The 25412-nt window shown below is 42.2% G+C and overlaps 1 protein-coding gene across 3 annotated transcripts in view; it reads left to right on the forward strand.

Annotated features, from left to right (window-relative positions):
• The first annotated feature begins 1049 nt into the window (after window positions 1–1049).
• CALCOCO1 (calcium binding and coiled-coil domain 1) overlaps window positions 1050–25412 on the forward strand; it is a 47161-nt gene continuing 22798 nt past the window's right edge. For 2 of the 3 annotated variants that reach the window (XM_060762881.2, XM_060762883.2), the window contains exons 1-4: window positions 1050–1402; window positions 19813–19969; window positions 20897–21002; window positions 22655–22854. In XM_060762881.2, the coding sequence (XP_060618864.2) occupies window positions 1065–1402; window positions 19813–19969; window positions 20897–21002; window positions 22655–22854 (801 nt within the window). In that variant the 5' untranslated portion in view covers window positions 1050–1064. The remainder of the gene's footprint in view (window positions 1403–19812; window positions 19970–20896; window positions 21003–22654; window positions 22855–25412) is intronic. The other variant, XM_060762882.2, reaches the window with a different exon arrangement.

Raw genomic sequence — 25412 nt, forward strand, 5'->3', positions numbered from 1 at the left:
AAGGTGAAAGAAGAAAGCGCAAAAGCTGGGTTGCAGCTAAACATCAAAAAAACCAAGATTATGGCAACAAGAATGGGTGACAACTGGGAAATAGAGGGAGAAAAAGTGGAGGCTGTGACAGACTTTGTATTTCTAGGTGCAAAGATTACTGCAGATGCAGACTGCAGCCAGCAAAACAGGAGACGCTTACTCCTTGGGTGGAGAGCAATGTCCAATCTCGGTAAGATAGTTTTTTTGTTTCGTTTTGTTTTTTTAATCATGTCAGGAGCGACTTGAGAAACTGCAAGCCGCTTCTGGTATGAGAGAATTGGCCATCTGCAAGGATGTTGTCCAGGGGACACCCAGATGATTTGATGTTTTTATCACCCTTGTGGGAGGCTTCTCTCATGTCCCTGCATGAGGAGCTGGAGCTGATAGAGGGAGCTCATCCGCCTCTCCCCGGATTCGAACCTGGTCTTCAGACCTGCCGGCACAGGTGTTTAACCCACTGCGCCACTGGGGGTAAGATAGTGAAGAGTAGAGAAATCACACTGGCTTCGAAGATCTGCATAGTTAAAGCCATGGTATTCCCCGTAGTCACGTAGGGATGTGAGAGTTGGACCATAAGGAAGGCTGAGTAAAGGAAGATAGATGCTTTTGAACTGTGGTGTTGGAGGAAAGTCCCGAGAGTGCCTTGGACTGCGAGAAGATCCAACCAGTCCATACTTCAGGAAATAAAGCCCGACTTCTCATTGGAGGGAAGGATAGTAGAGGTCAAGATGAAGTACTTTGGCCACATCATGAGAAGGAAGGAAAGCTTAGAGAAGACAATGATGCTGGGGAAAATGGAAGGAAAAAGGAAGAGGGGCCGACCAAGGGCAAGGTGGATGGATGGCATCCTTGAAGTGACTGACCTGACTCTGAAGGAGCTGGGGGTGGTGACGGCCGGCAGGGAGCTCTGGCGTGGGCTGGTCCATGAGGTCACAAAGAGTCAGAAACGACTGAACGAATGAACAGCAACAAACAGGGCTGTGGGGAAGGGCCCTACGTGCTTGCCGTGCAAGAAGATCTTTGGGCTGGCCTCAATGTTCCTCCCAAATCCCTTTGCCTCCTTCTCCTCCTCCTCCTCCTTGGGGTTTTACTTTCCTTCCCAGCGAAGATCTCCCAGTTACTTTCCTCCAGCCTCTATTCCTTCCCCTCCTTTGGGAACTGCTCCTCCCACCATCTCTGCCGCCGCGCGGATCCCTGGGAGTTGGAGTCCCGTGGCTCGGCGGGCGCCCTTTGCGAGCGGGAGGCGGGCACTACATCTCCCAGCATCCCCCGCGGCCGGCCTTGCCCCCGCCTCCCCCAGCTGGCTCGAAGGCTCTGCTTGTTGTTGTTGTTGCTGCAAGGTTAGTGAGTGGACCAGCTGGTTGCTCCCTGGGTAAGAGATGTCTTCGCTGTTGGGGAAGGGGGACCCTCTGGCTCTGCTTTCTCTCCTCCCTTCGCCTGCCTTGGCCGCCTTTCCCAGGAGCGGGGGGGAAGGATTTCGGGGTGCTTTGGGGGGAGCTACCCCCTGCCACCCCCCCCCCCCCACTCTTTAGTTCAGATGTGTTGTATAATCACGTTACACATTGGGCATCATCAAAGAAGACGAAGAAAAAGGAGGGGGAGCCTTTTCCCTGAATGTCCACGTCCTCATTTCATCGCTGTAGGAAAAGTGGGAGGAGAGCCGATTCTAAAGCCCGGGCCAAAGGCTTCTGCAGGCCTTCCTCTCTGGAAACGAGGCCGAGGTGGGGAAAGCCAGGGGAGGAAGGCCTGCAAAGGCAAACAGGGGGCTCTTTCCTCACTGCCTTGGCTGCTTTCTCCCTTCTGGTCTGCTGCACACACACAACCCTCCAGAATGGGCCACTTCTGAGGCCCCTTCCACACTGCCATAGCATCCAAATCAGATAATCCATTTTGTCTGCTTTGGATTATATGAGTCCATACTGTCACATCATCCACTTCGAAGCAGATGATCCGGATTTTATATGGCAGTGTAAAAGCCCTTCCAGACAGGCCCAATATCCCAGGATCTGATCCCAGGCTTTCTGTTTATCCCAGGCCCCTTCCACACAGCTGAATAATATCCCACAGTATCTGCTTTAAACTGGAATATATAGCGATGTGAACTCAGATATTGTGAGTTTTTCTGCCTTGATATTCTGGGTTATAGGTCTGTGTGGAAGGGCCCTATATCCCAGGATATCAAGGCAGAAAATCCCACAATATCTGCTTTGAACTGGGTTATCTAAGTCCACACTCTGACAACCTGAGATGTTCTGCCTTGATATTCTGGGTTATAGGGCTGTGTGGAAGGGCCCTATATCCCAGGATATCAAGGTAAAAAATCCCACAATATCTGCTTTGAACTTGGTAATCTGAGTCCACACTCTGATAATGTGTGATTTTTCTGCCTTGATATTCTGGGATATAGAGCTGTGTGAAAGGGCCCTGAGTCCACACTCAGATAATGTGGGGTTTTCTGCCTTCATATTCTGGTTTATCTGTGGAAGGGCCCTATATCCCAGGATATCAAGGCAGAAAATCCCACAATATCTGCTTTGAACTGGGTTATCTGAGCCCACACTCAGATAATGTTCGATTTGCTGCCATGATATTCTGAGATATAGGGCCCTGAGTCCACACTCAGATAATGTGGGGTTTTCTACCTTGATATTCTGGGTTATATGGTTGTACGGAAGGGCCCCTAGATTATCTGCCAGTGTAGATTTATATAATCCAGTGTAAGGCAGAAAACTTGGAATCAGATCCTGGGATATAGGACCTGTCTGGAAGGGCCCTGAGACATCTTCTACACAGCTGAATAAAACCCCACAGTATCTGCTTTGAACTGGAATATATGGCAGTGTGGACTCAGATAACCCAGCTCAAAGCAGATATTGTGGAATTTTCTCCCTTGATATTCTGGATATTGGGCTATGTGGAAGGGCCCTGAGACAATCTCAAACCTTCCCCCCCCCCTTTTTTTTCTCTTTCTGATCTCCTTTATGTGCCTACAATTTAGGCCCTCCATGGTCACATCCACTTAGTAGAATTGATGCAGTTTGACCCTACCTGAACTACCCCGGCTCAAAGAGATGGAAACATTTTTTTAATTTTTTGTATATGTGATGGTTTGTAATTTGAGTTGATATTGACCCCTTCCACACAGCTAAATAAAATCCCACATTTTCTGCTTTGAACTGGAATATATGACAGCACGGACTCATATATTCCAGTTCAATGCAGATATTGTGGGATTTTCTGCTTTGATATTCTGGGTTATATGGCTGTGTGGAAGAGCCCATTGTCTTATGTTTGAACTACTGTTCGCTGCTCTTGAGTCTTTCTAAGAGGGAGAGAGGGCAGAATTTAAAACAAAGTAAATAAATAAAAATAAATCATAGGAGTTGTAATTTAATGAGGCACCAGCACTCTCTTAGGCCCCATCTACACTGTCATATAATATTCAGATTATTTTCTTTAAACTGGATTATATGGCAGTGTAGATTCATGTAGTCCAGTTCAAAGCAGATAGTGTGGATTATCTGCTTTGATAATTTGGATTTTATGGCAGTGTAGAAGGGTCCTTAAAGAGGGGGATTAAGACCTTGTAGGGCCCCTTCCACAGAGTTGTATAAAATTCACATTGAACTGGATTATATGGCAATGTGGACTCAGATAACCCAGTTCAATGCAGATATTTGCGGAGCCCCCGGTGGCACAGTGGGTTAAACCCCTGTGCCGGCAGGATTGAAGACCGACAGGTCGCAGGTTCGAATCCAGGGAGAGGCGGATGAGCTCCCTCTATCAGCTCCAGCTCCTCATGCGGGGACATGAGAGAAGCCTCCCACAAGGATGATAAAAACATCAAATCATCCGGGCGTCCCCTGGGCAACGTCCTTGCAGACGGCCAATTCTCTCACACCAGAAGCAACTTGCAGTTTCTCAAGTCACTCCTGACACGACAAAAAAAATGCAGATATTGTGGATTATCTGCCTTGATATTCTGGGTTATATAACTGTGTGGAAGGGCCCTAAGACTACAACTCCCAGGCTTCCATATCATTGGGCCATAGCAATTATAACACATCAGAACTTTTTTTTAAAAATCTTGGTATCTTGGTTTTTAGGCCTGTTCCTGTTTCACTGATGCAGAAGATTGCACTGGACTCACTACATCATATCTAGGCCACTTCTACATTGCCATATAATCCACATTATCAAAGCTGATAGTTCATATTATCTGCTTTGAACTGGATTATATGATTCCACGCTGCCATATAATCCAGTTCAAAGAAGATAATCTGGATTTTATATGGCAGTGCAGAAGGGGCCTCAGTATCAAACTGCATTAATTCTACAGTGTAGATGTGCCCCATAGCTGTGCATGGTAAGCATAACCACTCCTATGTCTCTCCTATTGTGTCTGGGCGAAAGCGTGCACACACACTGACACACACAAACAAAAAGTGAAATCTGTGCCAGAGCTGTGTTAGAGAAAGGGAGAGTGTCCTGACGCTTGCACTTTCTTGGAACACCAGTCTCCTTTGTTTGGCTTTGGAGCTGCGCAAGCCAAACCTTGGCTGCTTACTTAGGATAGGAAGGGGCTTTTTCAAGACAGAGGAGCGATGGCCCTTCTTCCCAAACAAGGAGAGGATTCCAAAACCTCCCCTTTCACCTAAATTACAACACAGATCCTTCCCTTATAAACCAGGGTTTCTTGCGTAAGCTTCATGCTGGGCCAAGGAGATACTCCAGTTTTTGCCTGGGTGCTTCCCACGCTTCGCTTTGACTGATTTAGATGGAGAGCTCTGATTGCTCCTGTGTTTTTGTTTTTGCTGCACCCCAGGACTCTTTCTGGGGCCCTGATTGGTGGGACACTTGGGAAAGTCCCACCCATCGCCATTCCCTTCCCGTCCATGCCTTGCAGAAGGGAATCTATCCTGCTGGGCCTGCCAGGGTTTCGTTTACCTTCTGGCTTGGCCGCCCCTGGGGCATTTTAGGATAAGCTCTCACATTGCCTTGGCTTGTTGTGCCAATTAGAAAGGCGTCTGGTGCAGGCCTCATGGTTTCACAATAGAGTTTTTCCTGTAAGGAATATTTAGCGGCATTTGGGGATTTCTTTTTTTAGTTTAGGACTAGGTGAAGAGTGAGTGGGGCCTCTGCAGTTATACCTATTGTGAAGAATAGAGTTGGGCACTTTTTTCTCCTGCCTCTTCAGGTGGGAATTTAGGTATGATTGCATTGTTGTAGGTTTTTTTGAGCTGTATGGCCATGTTCTAGAGGCATTCTCTCCTGACGTTTTGCCTGCATCTGTGGCAAGCATCCTCAGAGGTAGTGAGGTCTATTGGAACTAGAAAAGTGGGTTTATATATCTGTGGAATGACCAGGGTGGGACAAAGGACTCTTGTCTGCTGGAGCTAGGTGTGAATGTTTCAACTGACCACCTTGATTAGAATTTTATGGCCTGGCAGTGCCTGGGGCAATCTTTTGTTGAAAGGTGATCAGCTACAGAGGGAAAGTGTTCTTGCCATACACCAAGGGAACCACTGACCGCATTGGGAAGCTGATGAGGAAACACAACATACAAACTATCTACAGACCTACCAAGAAAATTCAACAAATGCTACGTTCAGCAAAGGACAAGAGGGATCCTCTCACTTCTGCAGGAGTCTACCATATACCATGCAGCTGTGGACAAGTCTACATAGGGACCACCAAACGCAGCACCCAAACACAAATCAAGAAACATGAAAGGCACTGCAGACTACTTCAACCAGAGAAGTCAGTCATAGCAGAGCACCTGATGAATCAACCTGGACACATCATATTATTTGAGAATACAGAAATGCTGGACCACTCTAAGACCCACCATGTCAGACTACACAGAGAAGCCATTGAAATCTACAAGCATGTGGACAGTTTCAACAGAAAGGAGGAAACCATGAAAATGAACAAAATCTGGCTACCAGTATTTAAAAAGTCTAAAATTCCAACAGCAAAACAACAGAGGAAAAACAATCAGGGACATCTAATCACCTCTCAACAAAAGATTGCCTTAGGCACTGCCAGGCTATCAAATACTAATCAAGGTGGTCAGTTGAAACATTCACACCTAGCTCCAGCAGACAAGAGTTCTTTGTCCCACCCTGGTCATTCTACAAATAGATAAACCCATTTTCCTAGTTCCAACAGACCTCACTACCTCTGAGGATGCTTGCCATTGATGCAGGCGAAACATCAGGAGAGAATGCCTCTTGAACATGGCCATACAGCCCGAAAAAACCTATAACAACCCAGTGATTCCGGCCATGAAAGCCTTCGACAATACATTAGGTATGATTAATTGCAAATATTGAATGGCAAGAAGTTGAGGTTATGTCCAAAGAAAGTACAACCAACTCTTCACATTTATTGGGCTAAGGGGCACAGCACCATAGGCTATCTCATGTGGCCAAGTAAAGTTGTCTTCCAAGTTTAGAGTCTTGGTAGTGGGACCTCAAATGACAGTAGAGACCTATTCTGGATCCGCATGGTCTTTCGCAGTGAAGACATACATTTCTATTTAGGGATCTCTAGATTCCTAAATAGTTGCCCTTGGGCTGAGAATTGCGGTATATAAGCGCAGTAAATAAATAAATAAATTCCCCTAATACTCTACAGTCAACTTCTCGAAATGTATATACAGTAGTCTTGCTTATCCAACCATCGCTCATCCAACATTCTGTGTTATCCACTGCAACCTCCCTCCCGGATCCACAGCTGTTTCAATACATTGTGATGTTTTGGTGCTAAATTCGTAAATACAGTAATTGCTACGTAAGCTTACCATATATTGAATTGCCTTTTCTGTCAATTTGCTGTAAACACGTTGTTTTGGTGCTTAATTTGTAAAATCATAACATAATTTGACATTTAATTGGCTTTACCTTAATCTCTCCTTATTACCCAACATTTTCGCTTATCCAACATTGTGCTGGCCTGTTTATGTTGAATAAGCCAGACTCTACTGTATATAAAAGTCAAAGTATGTCTCTCTGTCTGACAGGCTGGCTCTCTGTCTGTACCTCAAAGGTTGTTGCTAGATTTGGTGGCCCTTTGTGATGTCACTGGATTGGCTATTACTAGTTGAAGGATTGGCTGTTTCCTAGGTGTAGTGGCTTTTTGTGATATCAGTGGGAAAGTAAGGTGACATATGTATATGAGAAAGGGAGGAAAGAAGGAAAAAGCCACAAACAGAGCCATGTTCCCATGTAGACATTATGAGGTAAGCCCTTTCAGAGGTGGAGAAGGGAGAAAGAGGAGGGGAAGGAAGGGGAAAAAGCTTTTACATTGCTTGATGTGGTCTGTCATGATGTAATTTGCTTGTATGTTTCCCCTTTTGGCATTGAAGGTTTGCCATATATGGTGGAAACCACTCTGAGTTCCTTCGGGGAGATAGGGCAGTCTACAAATAAATTATTATTATTATTATTATTATTATTATTATTATTATTATTATTATTATTGGGGGGCACTGGTGATGCAGCAAGTTAAACCACTGAGCTGCTAAACTTGCTGACAGGTTGGCAGTTTGAATCTGAGGAGCGGGGTGAGCTCCCACTGTTAGGCCCAGCTTGTAACAACCAAGCAGTCCGAAAACATGCAAATTTAAAATCATAACATCAAGGTAACAGTGCTCCATGCAAACATAAGATCAAGGTAACAGTGCTCCATGCAGTCATGCTGGCCACATGACCTTGGAGGAGTATACAGACAACACCAGCTCTTTGGCTTAGAAATGGAGATGAGCAGCACCACCCCAGAGTCAGACACAACTAGACTTAATGTCAGGGGCCAATACTCCAGAGGACAGGAGCAGAATTCAAAACAATCTTGACAGATTAGAGAGATGATTGGCCAAAACTAACAAAATGAAGTTCAACAGTGACAAATGCAAGATACTCCACTTAGGCAGGAAAAACGAAATGTAAAGATACAGAATTGGGGACAATGCCTGGCTCGAGAGCAGTACGTGTGAAAAAGATCTTGGAGTCCTCGTGGACAAGTTAAACATGAGCCAACAATGTGATGTGGCAGCAAAAAAAGCCAATGGGATTTTGGCCTGCATCAATAGGAGCATAGTGTCTAGATCTAGGGAAGTCATGCTACCCCTCTGTTCCGCCTTGGTTAGACCACACCTGGAATATTGTGTCCAATTCTGGGCACCACAGTTGAAGAGAGATATTGACAAGCTGGAATGTGTCCAGAGGAGGGCGACGAAAATGATCAAGGGTCTGGAGAGCAAGCCCTATGAGGAGTGGCTTAAGTAGCTGGGCATGTTTAGCCTGAAGAAGAGAAGGCTGAGAGGAGATATGATAGCCATGTATAAATATGTGAGAGGAAGCCACAGGGAGGAGGGAGCAAGCTTGTTCTCTGCTTCCCTGGAGACTACGACGCAGAACAATGGCTTCAAACTACAAGAAAAGAGATTCCATCTGAACATGAGTAAGAACTTCCTGACTGTGGGAGCCATTCAGCAGTGGAACTCTCTGCCCCGGAGTGTGGTGGAGGCTCTTTCTTTGGAAGCTTTTAAACAGAGGCTGGACGGCCATCTGTCAAGGGTGCTTTGAATGCAATATTCCTGCTTCTTGGCAGGGGGGTGGACTGGATGGCCCATGAGGTCTCTCCCAACTCTATGATTCTATCATTCTAGGGGAAACCTTTACATTATTATTATTATTATTATTATTATTAGGAGGGAGGGAAGGAGGGAAGTAATAAAGGAGGGAGGGAGAAGAAAGAAAAAGGGAGATAAAATTGTAGGGAGGAAAGGAAGATAAGGAAGGAAAGCAGTGGAGCAGCGGCCCCTCTGAAATCTAGGCAATGCCAGATATGTACTGTATTCTAGCTGTTCTTAGTCCCCTTAGGGATGAGAAGGGCGGCATATAAATGCCGCAAATTAAATAAATAGTTGACTATATGAATGTACTGGAGGACATAGGGATTCTTAGAAATCTGTAAATAATTACAAAAGTCAAACCTCAAAATTTGGATTGCCAGCTGTAGGAGAGGTTTTGAAATCCCCTTCTTATTTGGGAAAAAGCTGATCACTCTTCTGTCTTGAGAAAGTCCTTTCTGAACACAGAACTGAATTGTCAACATTTTTGCCTGGATATTGGAAAGAAAAGGTGGGAAATTCACTGGATTGCCAGTTAGGTTCTTGGACGAGGGATCCAGTCCCCAGTACAGCATAAAAACCCACCAAGTGACTTTAGAGTAGGCATTCTCTCTGACCTACCTCACAGGGTTTTTTGTGAAAATAGAGTGGAAAGAGGAAGGCCTTGTATGCTTCCTTCATCCATAGAAGGAGATGCTGATTATAGATGTGAAAATAGCAAATAAATATGGCTGTCGGGGCTACTGGGCATAATTTTCTACCACTGGATTGAGCCATCAGATTAATGCCAGTGGCTAGAAAATAAAAATAAATACAGCCAGCTCTCCACATTTGCGGAGTTAACTCTCATTCATATTTATAGATTTGATTACAGTACTATGTTCTCTTTAGGAGTCTCTGGGCTCTCCAGCATAACGAAGTTGCACTGAATGACCTAGATATTCCTAGATTAAATTTCTCTAAGCATTTGCAGGTTCTCTCCCACATGATTTTATGATCACCTTAGGTCAGAGGTTGATTATAGAATTGCAATAGAAGACCTAGAAATTCCTAGAATAAAAATGTGGTTTTATTTATTTCTTTTTTCTATTTTAGGTTCCTCCACCCCTAACCCAAACAAATGTGAAGGGCTAACTGCAGTAGCTGTTGCACTCCTATCCTATTTGTGATCTTCCAGTGGGCATCTCATTGACCATTATGTAGAACAAGATTTTGAGCAAGATAGACCTTTGGTTAGATTCAGCAGGGCTCTTCTTAGGTACATGAATATTGGATGAGAAGCATAATGGTAAAGTATTTGTTACCCATGCACAGAGTTAAGATGCATTGAACTATATCAGTGATTCTCAACTTGTGGGTCCTCAGGTGTTTTGACCTACAATTCCCAGAAATCCCAGCCAGTTTACCAGCTGTTACGATTTCTGGGAGTTGTAGGCCAAAACACCTGGGGACCCACAGATTGGGAACCACTGCTCTAATGGTTGTGAGTTGTGGATAGACTTGCAGTGCAAGTGTGTGCCCAAGTTCTCCTGAAGTAGAGGCTCTCTCTCTGCTCTCTGCTCCTGAAGTAGAGGCTCTCTCTCTTCAGTGAGATCCACCAAGTGGATCTCACAGAAGATTGCAAGAAATCCTTTATTTTGATGTCATTTAGGACTCTAGGGGAGCCATCTGGCTCTGAACCAATTCAGTGCTGTAGCTTCAAACCAAAGATCTGAGCCTTTAGCAGACCCATGAGACAGTGTCATTTTCCTACAATCTACCACAATTGCCAAAATAAGACAGCAAACTCAAAAACAGGAAATGTTGGATTTTAGCTCTTCTGTGTAGGAAGGAAAGACTATCAAAGACTCAATTGTTTTATTTAGAGCCTGCTAATTATTTTCAGAGTCTCAAGCCAAACTTGTTAATACTTGCTAAAAGTCCTTTGCTCCATTTAGCCAAAGGCAGGAGTTAGAGTGCAGGTAACCAAGTGTGAACGACTGAAACCTTATTTTGATGACAAATAATCCTGAATCATCCTGCCCTTTTAATTTTATGGAGCTTGGGCCTCCACTCAAGTGCTTTTCCACCAAAGTGCTTTATTTTATTCATCTATACATCAGCCTTCAGTGCAATGTATAAAACATTTCAGTAAAATAAATGCAGTCAGTTAAAACAAACTTAGGCCCCATTTACACTGCCATACACCTGCATTGAAATGTATTATATGAGGCTACACTGACCACTATGCTTTTTGGATAAGCCCCAAGACCCCCCCCCCCCAAAAAAACCCCCACACAGCTTAAAAAGCACCAGGCCCAGGCATGTAGCTTGGGGGGGGGGCTTGGGGGGCTTGAGCCCCCCCCCCCCGAAATTCTGATGGTGGTCCTCAAGAAGGCCTTACTGGCTCATTATTTAAACTGCTATGTTTATTCATATCATGACCTGATCACTATACTCAATATATCCCATATGCATGGGGGTATTGGGGTAACGATACAAAAGGTTTGCTAGGGTAGACCCTCTTTCACTCAGACTCGGCCCCCCTGAACTGAACTCAGCACCCCCCACCCCCCGAAACAAAATCCTGGCTATGGGCCTGACCAGGCCCATTTTAAACTAAGAGATGTTGAAAACGTCAGCTGAGCTGCAGAACAGAAGTGGGGACCACTTTCAAATATTGTTGGGGTACAACTCCCATCATCCTTTGATAAGCTGTACAGGTCCCTCATTTTTCCTACAAATGTTACTTGTAGAGACTTCATTCTAATCCATGGCCCTCCAGATGTTTGTTGTGTCACATATCCCCAAAGACTTGGCCAGCTGGACCAACAATGGGGTCACTTCTCAGTAACATCTGGAGAGCCAAGCATTTCCCTTCCATTCCTCTTGGAGTACCAAGTCATTTTGAGTCTCCTTCGGGAGAGATAAAGTGACATATAAATAAATATAATACTGTAATAATCATAATAATAATACCACTTATCAGTACTTTTTCTTCACAACCAAGGCCCGGTGATTGAAAATAAGCCAGTATGCTTAGGCAGGTGCAGAGACATTATCTAGCATACCAGCACAACATTTGACTCGTTTTCATATCTGATCATCAAGTTCTAAGAATACACTCAATCTGATTTCAGTGCTACCAGAGGACTTTCCAACTGGAGTTTCCTCATTCTCCTATTCCCTATATTTCAGGAATGAAACATGGAAAGCAAGAGGCGGGCAGCACATAGCAATTCCAAAATGAAACGTGTACCTGAGAGAAGGAGATAGGCAATGCTGATTTCCTGCATTATGCCCTGAACTATTATGTACCATATATAGTCGACCCCCTACATTTGCTGTTTTTCCTTTGTAAATTTGATTCTTCACAGATTAAAATGTTCTCCCTAGGCCCTCCAGTGTGATTTCGGTCTGCTTCCAATGGAAATTGATCATATGTATTATCTTAGTTTTTTTTAAGTGATTTTTAAAAAGTACCGTATGTTTATAGAGATGTATATAATACCGATAGATAAACACTATTGAAATAGCAATTTTTAAATTATGGTTTTTCACTTCCCCTAGGGTCTTTTTCCTCTAATCCCAGAAAATGTGGAGAGCTGACTGTACATATTCGAGAGAACTTGATTCTATGTAGGCTAATACTACTCATACACACTATTTTTAGTAATCTGTGCTGATGTTGTGCAATAAAGGCTCCAGCTGATGCCTGGACTATTCTGTTTTTAAGTATATACATGGTGTGTGAGAGCAAGATGGATCATCTGTTGCCATAAAGCTAAAATGGTAGCAGAGGCATAAGAGAGATGCTCACTCTGCATAACCATGAAACCTGTTCTGTGGCCTTGAAGGAAGGCAGTCTCTAGCTCTTCTCTCCCTTCTCTGAGTTGCTGCTTTAAGACAAAAAACTGAGGATGGTAAATTGCCCTGCGGGGCTGAAGGATCTGGGGAAATAAATGATGGCAAGTGATGATCATGGTGCCCTTTTATTACTGGTCAGGTAGCAAACCTGTCTGGGTGGGGCTGACCTCATTTTTCTTTTGCATGCTTGCACTGCATTGCAGATGGTACTGCTATTCAGCTCTGGAACAAATGGAGCAAGAGTTTATTGTGCCCTTCCCTCTACCAAGGGGTAGCCTACCTCTGTGACTCGTAGAAAATAAATGATGCAGAGTCCAGAATATAATGTAAAAAAGTAGGTTCCAGAGGATTTTTATTTATTTATTTATTCAGAATTTTTATATCCCATTCTTCTCTACCTCGGCGGAGGGACTCAGAATGGTTAACAGCAAAAATTCAATGCTAGACAATAATAACAACAATTTTTATTGATTAGCCAGTTGGCCTTATCAAAAACAGTGCAAACACAACATACAACATACGTCTGGTCCTCTTAAAATAGAATACAAATATATAGGAATTTATCAACTTAAAACCAATGTAGCTTAGCCGTAGATATATGCATCAACCATCCAATAGACAATAGACAATAATAATTTAAAACAACATACATAATACAATAAGTTAAAATGCATATAAGTTAAAAATACATATAAAAACAATTTGCCAAGTTAAAAACATCATCCAATTCAATCCGCACATTGTGGAACAATAGCTCTTAGTCTTTACCGGTACCAACCATCACTGCGAATGCTTGATTCCAAAGCCAGGATTTCACTTGCTTCCTGAAGGTCAAGAGGGAGGGGGCAGACCTAACCTCATTCAGGAGAGAGTTCCATAGCCGGGGGGGCCACCACAGAGAAGGCCTGCATTTTCAGTTTGCGTTTTCCTTTTTATTCTGCTGTAATTTGTTGTTTGGGCTTGGCCTCATGTAAGCCACCCCGAGTCCCCATCGGGGAGATGGTGGCGGGGTATAAATAAAGTTTATTATTATTAAGGCCCTGTCTCGTTCCCACAAGCGTGACTGTGAAGGTGGCGGGACCGAGAGCAGGGCCTCTCCAGAAGATCTTAAAGCCCTTGATGGTTTATAGGGGAGAATACATTCAGACAGGTAAACTGGGCCAGAATCATAAAGGGACTTCACCTTCTGTATAACCTTTCTTAGGAATGCATAACTGAAACTATAGACCAGGGGTCCTCAAACTAAGACCCGGGGGCCGGATGCGGCCCTCCAAGGTGATTTACTCGGCCCTCACTCAGGGTCAACCTAAGTCTGTAATGACTCAAAAGCACACAACAACAACAACAACAACAATCCTATCTCATCAGCCAAAAGCAGGACCACACTTCCCATTGAAATACTAATAAATCTATATTTGTTAAAATTGTTCTTCATTTTAATTATTCTATTGTTTTTAAGTGACTTTTGCACTACAAATAAGATATGTACAGTGTGCATAGGAATTCATTCATGTTTTTTTTTAAATTTATAATCCGGCCCTCCCACAGTTTGAGGGACTGTGACCTGGCCCTCTGTTTAAAAAGTTTGAGGACCCCTGCTATAGACAGTCACACCCTCATATCCACAGATTCAACTATCCGCAGCCTAAAAATATTTTGTTTAATTTCAGTTATTATGCCATTATATATAAAGAGACTTAAGCATCCATGGGTTTTGGTATCACTGGAGGGTCATGGGACCAAACCCAACAGATACCAAGGGCTCATTGTAAGTGTGACTCCCCATCCTGACTTTTTACTTACAAATCCAATTGTTCCTAAGCAGATAGCAAATAGTGAATTGATCATCATACTTTTAATTCTCCATTTTTTATTTTACCATCACCTTGCCTTAACCTTCCCTTCCCCCCATTCCTATTGAAATGAAGCATTCCCAGTGAATCAGATGTATCCCCAAATGATGTCCTTCCTCTGATGTCCTTCCTTTATCGTGTCTTCTTACTGTTAAACCTATAGAACAGGGATAGGGAATGAGATGTTGTTGGACTGGAGTTCCAGTTATCTTCATTGTTGTCTATGCTGACTAGAGTCAATGGGAACTCTGGAGGACTACATATCTCCAGAGTCTAGAGCAGTGTTTCTCAAACTGTGCTCCTTCAGGTGTTTTGGACTTCAGAAATCCCACACATCAACATAAATACTGTTCACTTACCCTTCAAATGCCCTGAATAATTTGTTTGCAGTAGAAAAGGTGAATAGGAAGTGACGTTTTTATTCTGCATAGCGAACCCTGATCTAGAGCAATAGTGACGTGTTCCAGCCAGTGAATATAAAGATCAGATGGTGAATCATGAGTGAAGAATTCTTAATCGGAAATATTTTGAGTGAACATATGACAAATATTTTGCTGCAGTGCTGAATATTAATTACATCCACTTCCTCTATTCAGTTTGATTTAAGAGGCATGGCCTGCCACGATCAATGGCAGGGCACGTATCTCCACATACAAGTGCAGTGGAAAGGTCCCTGCCACCTCCAGTTTAAAGGGTTAGTTATTAATGCAGCAGATCCAAAGTCACTGGCCTGTGTTCCTTATATTCTTCCTACTATCTATTTTTGTACCCCAAACCTCTCTTCCGCTTTTGTTCTTTTAAGTACTCTTTCCAATTAAGATGATTAATATGCCAATTTGTTTTGTTTTTCCTTTACATTTCATTATGACCATGAATGTTTTGACGACTTGGCTATGTAATTGTGATGATGACGATGTTGTATTGTAATATGTTTTTAATTGTGTAATGATAATGCATTGTGTGGTTTGTTCACATGTTGTGAACCGGATCTGAGTCCCTCTTGGAGGTGAGAAGATTGGTATAGAAAACTTTTAAATAAATAAATAAATAAATAAATAAATAAATTTCTTCCTTCCTCCTCCTCCCTCCCTCCCTCTCTCTCTCTCTCACACACACACACACAAACTTGTATATGTGACTGTTGAAAGCAGCTTTTTTCCATGCATTTGATGAAGTGGATGGGAGTCCATACAAGCTTATGCTAGAATAAACCAGTTGGCCACAAAAGTGCTACTAAATTCCTTTATGCTTTTGTCGTAAAACAAACTAATAGGGCTATCTTTTCACATTCCTTATCATTCACATTGATCTTGTTTTCTTCCCTGCTGAGTTTGGTCTATTTCCTGCTTCTAAAAAATCAAAAAGGTTTGCAAAAGAAAGGGATAGTTTAGAAATCTGAATATTGCTCTGCTGGATTGTTGTCTAAAAAAAAATGGTCGCAATGAAAACAAAAAGCTGGAACCCACTTCTCTGGAAGAAAATCTCACTGAACTCAGTAGGAATTGGGTTGTTGTAGGTTTTTTCGGGCTATATGGCGATGTTCTGGAGGCATTTTCTCCTGACGTTCTGCCTGCATCTATGGCAAGCATCCTCAGAGGTAGTGAGGTCTGTTGGAACTATGAAAAAGGGTTTATATATCTGTGGAATGACCAGGGTAGGACAAAGGACTCTTGTCTGCTGGAGCTAGGTGTGAATGTTTCAACTGACCACCTTGATTAGCATATAATGGCCTGGCAGTGCCTGGAGCAATCTTTTGTTGAGAGGTGATTAATGTCCTTGTTTGTTTCCTCTCTGTTGTTGTGCTGTTCTAATTTTAGAGTTTTTTTAATACTGGTAGCCAGATTTTGTTCATTTTCATGGTTTCCTCCTTTCTGTTGAAATTGTCCGCATGCTTGTGGATTTCAATGGCTTCTCTGTGTAGTCTGACATGGTGGTTGGGAGTGGTCCAGCATATCTGTGTTCTCAAATAATATGGTGTGTCCAGGTTGGTTCATCAGGTGCTCTGCAATAGCCGACTTCTCTGGTTGAAGTAGTCTACAGTGCTTTTCATCAGGGAAGCTTTCTGTTTACCGCCTTGTTTGCTGTATAGGAATTGCTTCTAAGTTGACATAACAAACCAAAGCTCAATCCAGACATGATAGAGGTCCTCCTGGGCAGTCATGAGGCTGATCGGGATATAGGGTGGCTACCTGTGCTTGACAGGGTTACACTCCCCCTGAGGACACAGGTCCATAGTCTGGGGGTCCTCCTGGACTCAACACTGACACTTGATGCTCAGGTGTTAGTGGTGGCTGGGAGGGCCTTTGCACAGTTAAAGCTTTGTGTGCCAGCTGCGACTGTACCTCGAGAAGCCTGACTTTGCCACAGTGGTCCACGCCTTGGTTACATCCAGATTGAATTATTGCAATGTACTCTACGTGAGGCTGCCTTTGAAAACGGCCTGGAAACTGCAATTGGTACAAAGGATGTCAGCCAGGCATCTGGAACTGATTATAGGGAGCGCACAATGTCCCTATTAAAGCAGCTCCACTGGCTGCTCATAAGTTTTTGGTCCCAATTCAAGGTCAGGTTATGACCTCCAAAGCCCTAAAGGGTTTGAGCCCTGCCTATCTTTGTGACCACATCTTCCCCTATGAACCAGTGCAGGCTCTAAGATCTGCCGGGGAGGCCCTACTCTTGCTTCCGCCACCGTCACAAACACGGTTGGTGGGGATGAGGGAAAAGGCCTTCTCGGTGGTGGCCCCCTGGCTTTGGAACACCATCCCCAGTGAGATTAGACAGGACCCCACACTGTCCTCCTTTCGTAAACATTTGAAGATTTGGATGTTTAAACAAGCCTTTGAGAACATCTAGTCCCAGTGGTCCTCAATTAATGACATAGCACTGCACTTCATCCCATGTCCTTGTTCCTTATATACAATTTGCACTATCCCATTCCCTTGTGTTATTGTTTACATTCTGGCCATGTTTTCAGGGTCACTGGGCATTGGTCACTGGGCGTTGTTTTGAGTTTTAAATTGTTGTTCTTATATATTATATCTTTTATTCTATTGTACTGTACTATGTACTTATTTTATCATTTGTTTTTGGCACTTTGTGCCATGTGTAAGCCACCCTGAGTTCCTTTGCGGAGATGGAGGTGGGATTTATTATTATTATTATTATTATTATTATTATTTCCATAAGTGTGCTACCCTTGCAAAAAACACTCTTTTAATTCAAAAATATGCTTCTTTTTTCAATTATTTTTATTTTATTTAAGTAGACATACATTTGCAAGTGTTCGTTGCATACAAGCAATACATTCTATCTATTAATGGTCTATAATCATTTATCTGATAATATATTTCCATTAAGGGGTCACAGTCTACTACCTAAATAATACATATAAAGATATCATAGACTCTTACTTTACGTCTGCTTCTTCCTTGTCTACAATCTTATAGGATCCTCTATATACATTTTTAGTTTAATTTTACATTAAGATGTTGAATCATTAGTTGCCATTCATTAACAAAGTTATCTAATAGTTCTCCTCTTAATAATACAGTTATTTTATCCATTATCAGGATATCTATATTTTTCCCATTCTTCTAAAGGAGGTATCTCTGGGGTTTTCCAATATCTAGCATATACTATTCGAGCTGTATGTGTATAAATTATGTAAAGAACAGCATTTTATTTTATACTAAACAGATGCAGAGGTTTTTTAATACTCTGAAAATACTATTTAATAACATCATTCATTGGGAGGCCCAAAATACAAAATGCAATGAACTTAAAAAAAAAAACAAAACATGACCAGTAGCTGGAAAAGAAATGGTTCAAATATCCTTTCAGTCCTGTTTTACATTTTACACACAAATTAGCATCCCAAATAGTCCTTTACTATACAGGGAAGATTGCCCAGTTTGAGGCTCCCTGGGCAGACGCCCACCCTTTATTGTTATGTTATAGACTTTTGCCCTGTTAAGCCAACCTTTTTCATATATATGAAAACAAATTAAAATGCATCATATTATTTCTAATAAATTATTTCCAAGGTCAGCCTTGGGACAGAGGCTTGGTTTTTTTTAAAAAATGGTGATACCCCACAATATACCATGCAAATGGTTGGTATTGCATAAATAAATTATTGTGCCAATTAATAATTAACTGGTTCTCATGGCCAGGGAAATAGAATCTATGGAAGACTAGGCGGGGTGCTACTTCTATGTCCTGTATCCTTTCTTCATGACCTCCATCTGTGTCCCTCTGTGCAAATAGCATCCCTGCCCATTGCTTATTCCTATCTCTCTAGAAATCTCTACTTCTCCATCATTACTGGAAGAAGAGTCACACTGGAGGAGATTCCTAGAGAAAACATTTTAAAAATAAAAACACATGAAAAATCAAATCTGAAAAAGTCAAAGCAACAAATGTAGTGGAACAACTGAATTAGATTTAAAGTCATGTACGAGGATTGTGCAGACAGAAGAATCTATTACCTCCAATCTTAGTGGAGGAGCCCCCGGTGGCACAGTGCGTTAAACCCCTGTGCCGGCAGGACTGAAGACCAACAGGTCGCAGGTTCGAATCCGGGGAGAGGGCGGATGAGCTCCCTCTATCAGCTCCAGCTCCTCATGCGGGGACATGAGAGAAGCCTCCCACAAGGATGATAAAACATCACATCATCCGGGCGTCCCCTGGGCAATGTCCTTGCAGATGGCCAATTCTCTCACACCAGAAGCAACTTGCAGTTTCTCAGGTTGCTCCTGACACGACAAAAAAGAAAATCTTAGTGGAAGGAGGACTCTACTAGGGGAGCTATTTAAGGTAGTGAACCCATCCCTAAAATGGGTTAACCCTTTTGATAGCTCATTTTAAACTTCAGACTAAAACCTGGGACAGATGGGTTGACCTACTAATGTTGATGCCATTTGCTTCTATGAACACAGATGTATAATTACTAGATTTTCGTGACTTTTTACACCTTTAGCATCAGGCCCCAATACTGGGTTTAATTTTGTGTTGTGTGCCTTCAAGTTGTTTCTAACTTATGGTAACCCTAAGATGAACCTCTTGTAGGGTTTTCTTGGCAAGATTAGTGTGGAGAGATTCCTTGCTCTGGGGCTGAGAAAGGGAGATTTCCCCAAAGTCACCCAGTAGGTTTTCATGACTAAATAGGGATTCGTACCTTGGTTCAACAAGCAAATTACTATTGAATTATTTTTGTGTTGGCCACTTTGGGCCTCCTTTGGGAGAGAAGAAACGGAAGATAAATCCTGCTAATACTAAGACATCATACTGCCTCTCATTCTCCACTGGCACCTCTAAAATATAGCCAAACCAGATAGATCTGAGAGTGTTGTATCTGCAGAATTTCAGCTCTGCTGTCTTTAAGAAAGTTTCTGCCAAGGCTCCCCGCCTTATTTCCTCTGCTGCTAACTATCTTCATTTGTGTTATAGCCACCCAGCTACAGAAATGGAAGAAGTACAGGCCAATCCTGGAGTGACTTTCCTGAATGTGGCCCCCAGCTATGTGCCTCATACCAAAGTGGAGTGTCATTACAACCTCCCACCGGGCATGAAGCCATCAGCCAGAGATTGGATTGGGATCTTCAAGGTATTACATCTGGGAAAAAGCAATGATTGTGGAGAGTTTCCAGAGACATTGGTATAAATGATTTCTGGAGGGATTTTTTTTAATATTGCTGCATGCAGTTTGTTTGTTTTTTAAAAAATGTCATCTTTTCGTCCAACTATTTGTATGCCTTGAAATGCTGACAGTACTTAATAGAGAAAGGGTCCTGTTTGTATAATTGATATTTATTTATCAGGTCTACATGTTCAATAGACTTGGTAAGGATTGTTTACTGCCCTTCCCCAAATGTTTTGGACTACAAGTCCCATAAGCCCTTACCATTATTTATTTATTTATTTATTTACTTTGCTTATATACCGCTGTATCTCAAACCCGAAGGCGACTCACGGCGGTTCACAAACAGTAAAAACAGTAGAAACAGCAGTGGTTCCATACAACATATAACAATTGACTTAACACATTATCCATAAATTACCAATAAGCAATTACAATGCATAATTATTACAAAAAACAACCGTACCCAATCTTCTCATCATCAAGCGTAGTCCAGGTTCGTCGTCCATTGTTCCATTCCTATGTTCCATTACCAGATTGCACTAAATTACTCAAACCATTAGCCATATAAGTGAGCTGATAGGTTGTAAGCCAAAAATCTGGAAGATCAACATACCTACACCTCTATAATAGGATGGCATGGGAGATTCCTAAGGTGGGAAGAATGGAGAATACAACTTTAGGTTGTAGGTGGAAGGAATGATATTTGCAATGCTATAAGTTCCTTCTATCTCTGAATTCCACAAAAGGTGTGAAGCAGCCACCAAAATTTATCCCGAGCATCTTGTCTTCCTGTTCTCAATGTCCGAGCGTGGGATGATCCCAGGAACACGCAAAAGGGGAGCTATAGAGGCGTAGAATACTCTAATCTCTTTTTGTATTCCCTTTTTTTAGTCAGAGGTCTCTTCTGTGCGCGACTATTATACCTTTGTGTGGTGCACAGTGCCAGATGGTGGGACGCCAGCAGGGGCTCTTCTTCATTGTAGTGTCCAGTTCCAAGGTAAGTGCATTTATTCAAATGGACCATCACTGTTTGATCTGGCAGACTAGTAGAGATTTTAAAATAGGTGGGGAAATGATTGAGGGATATGCTAGATTTTGCTCCAGTTGGTCTTGCTTACCCTTCAGTTTCTGTGCCTCAGCACAAGTGCATACATGCATCTCTCATATATATAGAAGTCAAAGTATGTCTGTCTGTACCACAAAAGCTGTTGCTAGGTGAAATGTCCCTTTGGGGTGTCACTGGGTTGGCTGTTGCTAGGTGAGGAATTGGTTGTTGATAGGTGAAGTCTTGGTTGTTGCTAGGTGAAGTGGCCCGCTGTGATGTCACTGAGAAAGAAAGGTTATGTATATGAGGGGGAGGGAGGGAGGAAGGAAGAAGACACAAAGAGAGCCATGTTATCATGGGAATATTGTAAACTCTGGAAAAGGAAGAAAAGGGGAAAGGAAGGGAAAAAGGCAGGAAAGAGGGAGAAAGGAAGAAAGAAAAAAGAGGGTGGGAAAATAAATGAGGAGGGGGAAAGATAAGGAAGGGATGAAAGCAAGGGGGCAGCAGGCCCTCCCAACACCCAGGCAATGTTGGATATATACACTAGTTTCTTATATAATGCTAGCAGTAAGTGAAATTTGGCTGTTCTCCTTTCTGAAAATAGTTTACTACAAAGCCACTGTAATAAGCTGTGAAATTGTCACAAAATGTTCATGGTTATTCCAGCCATTTGGAGAAGGCTAGCTTTATTTAATTGTTTATCATGTATTTATTATCTGTATATATATTAAAATTGCCTATCAATATATGGCAACCCCATACATTTTATAAGGTTTTCTTAGACAAGGTGGTTTTTCTAATTTTTTCCCTTTAAAATAAAGCCCACAGCACCTGGTATTTTTTTTCTGAGTACCAACCAGAGCTGATCCTACTTAGCTTCTTTTAGGTTTCATCCCTAGGTTGCACAACTCTCTTGTGTCATCAAGTTTCCAGTCCTCAATGAATAGCTAGGCTAGAGACAAGGGTAAGCTGAGGAATACCTTCCCCCCATTCCTTTAGAAGATGAGTTTAGTCTCCAAGGCCTTTCTATCAAGAATGTATTTCTTTTACTTCAATAAGTATTTTTGAACCTAAAGTTCTGTCTCTGCCATTCTAAACCATCCTAAGAATAGAAGCCTATCCCAGCTCACCACACATAAGTTTGTGCTGGTTATTATGTTTACTTCTGGTACTCCAGTATATTTATGGTGGAATCACCCCAACTGAGGGTTATTTTTGAGCCTATCAGCTCAGATTCCCCAATAGCTTCAAAAAAAGTAGATGGGATCTGGTTCCTCTGGATTGTTTAGGTCATTTTTAAGCTATTATTATTTCATACATACATACATACATACATACATACATATGCATATACATATACATATACATACATACATACATATATATACAGGGTTAGTCAAAATGCATAGGCCAATAAGCCATTCAATTGAATGGCTTATTGGCCTATGCATTTTGACTAATCCTGTATATCCTGCTTTTCTTTTATACAAGAAGGGAGAGAGACAACTGAAATTAAGAACCTCATTTTTGACTTTTGATAGGTACCATTGGTTTATTCAAAAACCAAAACAATAATCTTGCAAACCTCTGTGCCCTCTTTACAGCAAGCTATCTGCCTAAGCCAGGTCCCCAGCAGTACCAGTTCCGCTATGTGGATCGTCGTGGGGAAGTGCGTGGCCAAAGCTCCTCTTTCCAGTTCAACGAGCCACGGCCCATGGATGAGCTGGTCACACTGGAGGAGGCAAGCGATGATGGTGCAGGCACCGATATGCTCTTGGTGGTTCCCAAGGCCACTCTGCTAGAGGTAATATATTCTAAGTCTGAAACTGGATTTTTGTTCAGTCTCCCAGAATATCTCACCCAGTATCTCCATGGAGGGGATTCTGGGAGTTGTAGTTCAAAAAAAGGAAGTCTTCAGAGCTCCTGTCCAAACCAATTGTCTTAGGTCTCTGGGATCTCATTGTAAGTCACCAATCCAGCCTCCTATTTTTCCCTTTCTCATTGTTCCTTGTGAGAATCTTTTAATGTAATAATGAGTTGTGTGATGGACAATGTGAAAAGGATGAGAAAAGAGTTTTTTAAACTCTCCAGATGCTGTAGGTCTGCACCTCCTATAATCTCTAACCATATTCTGTGTTGCCTCTGTTTACATGGTGCGAAGAAGTATTAATCCCACCATAAATTGTAAGGAAGTTCCGAGAATGCTAAATTAAACCTGCCACCAATATGTATAGAGACGCTGGTCTTAAAGTCTCTGTTTAGTCTCTGTTTGCGTTGTGAGGTAACTTTGGTAGAGTGGGTGCACCGAACGTAAAATCAATGGAGATGAGGCAGTTTTAAAATAACAAAGAGAACAAGTTTATTGTTAAACAAAGCGTATTATTGCAATATGAAGATGTTGAGCTTGGCATATGCTTGATGGTTACAATATGGCTTGGTTGAGATACATTCAGTCTTTTGATGTTACAACTTTTTAAACTCTTTCTTTAGTGAAGCGCTTTATTATTTCAGTGTTCCCTGTTGTGAATATTCTCACTGTTTGTCCTATACCGGATCAAACCACTGATCTCCAGTCTTCCACTACTGGCGATCCTAAAACCCCTCTGTTAGATTCTTTTTACTCAAGCAATCTAACGAGGTTTCACCTTCAGCTCCCTTGCTGAAGAAATATTCACGAACACACTAAAAACTAACTGTCTCTACACTGCTTCACTCCACAGAGCCCCTCACTGACTCTGCACTCTCTCAGGGTCTCTTCCTCCTGACTGAAACTTAACTGTCACTTTCAAACCTTTTTCTCTTTAAGCTCCTCCCACCTCCTCTTCAGCCTTGTCTCCATGGCAACCTATCTCTCACAGCTAGGCCATACACCAATGTAAAACACAAATACCGATATAAACACATTATAATAAACACTTTATAATAAACATTTCTCTACACATGGATATTCCCCAACTCGAGTAGTAGGCCCCTTTCAACTCATAGGAATAACTGTGTGTTAACTAATTTTATAATGGTTACTGTTAATTTTGTTTATTTGTGTTTTGGCTTATCTTGTTTGTTTTTTATTGATTTGATGTTTTATTATCTGCTTATTTTATGTTTATGTATTTGACTGCATTTATTCATGTTGTGAGCCTCCCCATGTCTATTATTATTATTATTATTATTTGAAAAACCACAAGATGAGTCCACAGCAGACACTCTGCTGGCTGTTGTATTGGATCACACGTCGGACACTTCCCAAGTGTCTAGGACTGTGTGATGTATCGGCGAATAATGCGTGCAGATCCCAGTAGGGTAGCCTTTTGCAGCTGGCAGATGGTAATCTTGTCAGCGCCGATTGTGTTTAAGTGCAGGCCAAGGTCTTTAGGCACTGCACCCAGTGTGCCAATCACCACTGGGACCACCTTGACTGGTTTGTGTCAGAGTCTTTGCAGTTCGATCTTTAAATCCTCATATTGTATCAGCTTTTCCAGTTGTTTCTCTTCAATCCTGCTGTCACCTGGGATTGCAACATCGACAATCAATATTTGGTTTTTTAACACGATCATGAGGTCAGGAGTATTGTGCTCCAAAACTCTTGTCTGTCTGAATAATAATAATAATAATAATAATAATAATAATAATAGTAATTGTTATTATTGTTATTATTATTTGAAACACAACAAGATGAGTCCACAACAGACACTCTGCTGGCTGTTGAATTGGATCACACATTTGACACTTCCCAAGTGTCCAGGACTGTGTGATGTATTGGCGAAAAATGCATGCAGATCCCAGTAAGGTGGCCTTCTGCATGTGGCAGATGGTAATCTTGTCAGCGCCGATTGTGTTTAAGTGCAGGCCAAGGTCTTTAGGCACTGCACCCAGTGTGCCGATCACCACTGGGACCACCTTTACTGACTTGTGCCAGAGTCTTTGCAGTTTGCTCTTCAAATCCTCATATCGTGTCAGCTTTTCCAGTTGTTTCTCTGTAATCCTGCTGTTACCTGGGATTGCAACATCGACAATCCATACTTTGTTTTTTAACACAATTGTGAGGTCAGGAGTATTGGGCTCCAAAACTCTGTCTGTCTGAATTATTACTACTACTACTACTATTATTATTATTATTATTATTATTATTATTATTATGCATGGTGCCAATGGGACGGGAATCCCAAGAACCTTACAAAGGTCAAAGGCTATCTACTATTAGCTTAAAATAATATCTACCCTTTCGCAACTATGAAACATCCTACAGTACCTGGTTTCTCTTATTGTTTTTCATTCCCACCCTTAAGGTTTAGCTTTCATGCCCTGTGCCTCAGTTCTTTGTTTGTGCTGCGCCTAGCATAGAGGAATCTGGGTTCACATCTA

Source organism: Anolis sagrei, chromosome 2 (genome assembly GCF_037176765.1).
Source record: "Anolis sagrei isolate rAnoSag1 chromosome 2, rAnoSag1.mat, whole genome shotgun sequence".
Taxonomy (NCBI): Eukaryota; Metazoa; Chordata; class Lepidosauria; order Squamata; family Dactyloidae; genus Anolis; species Anolis sagrei.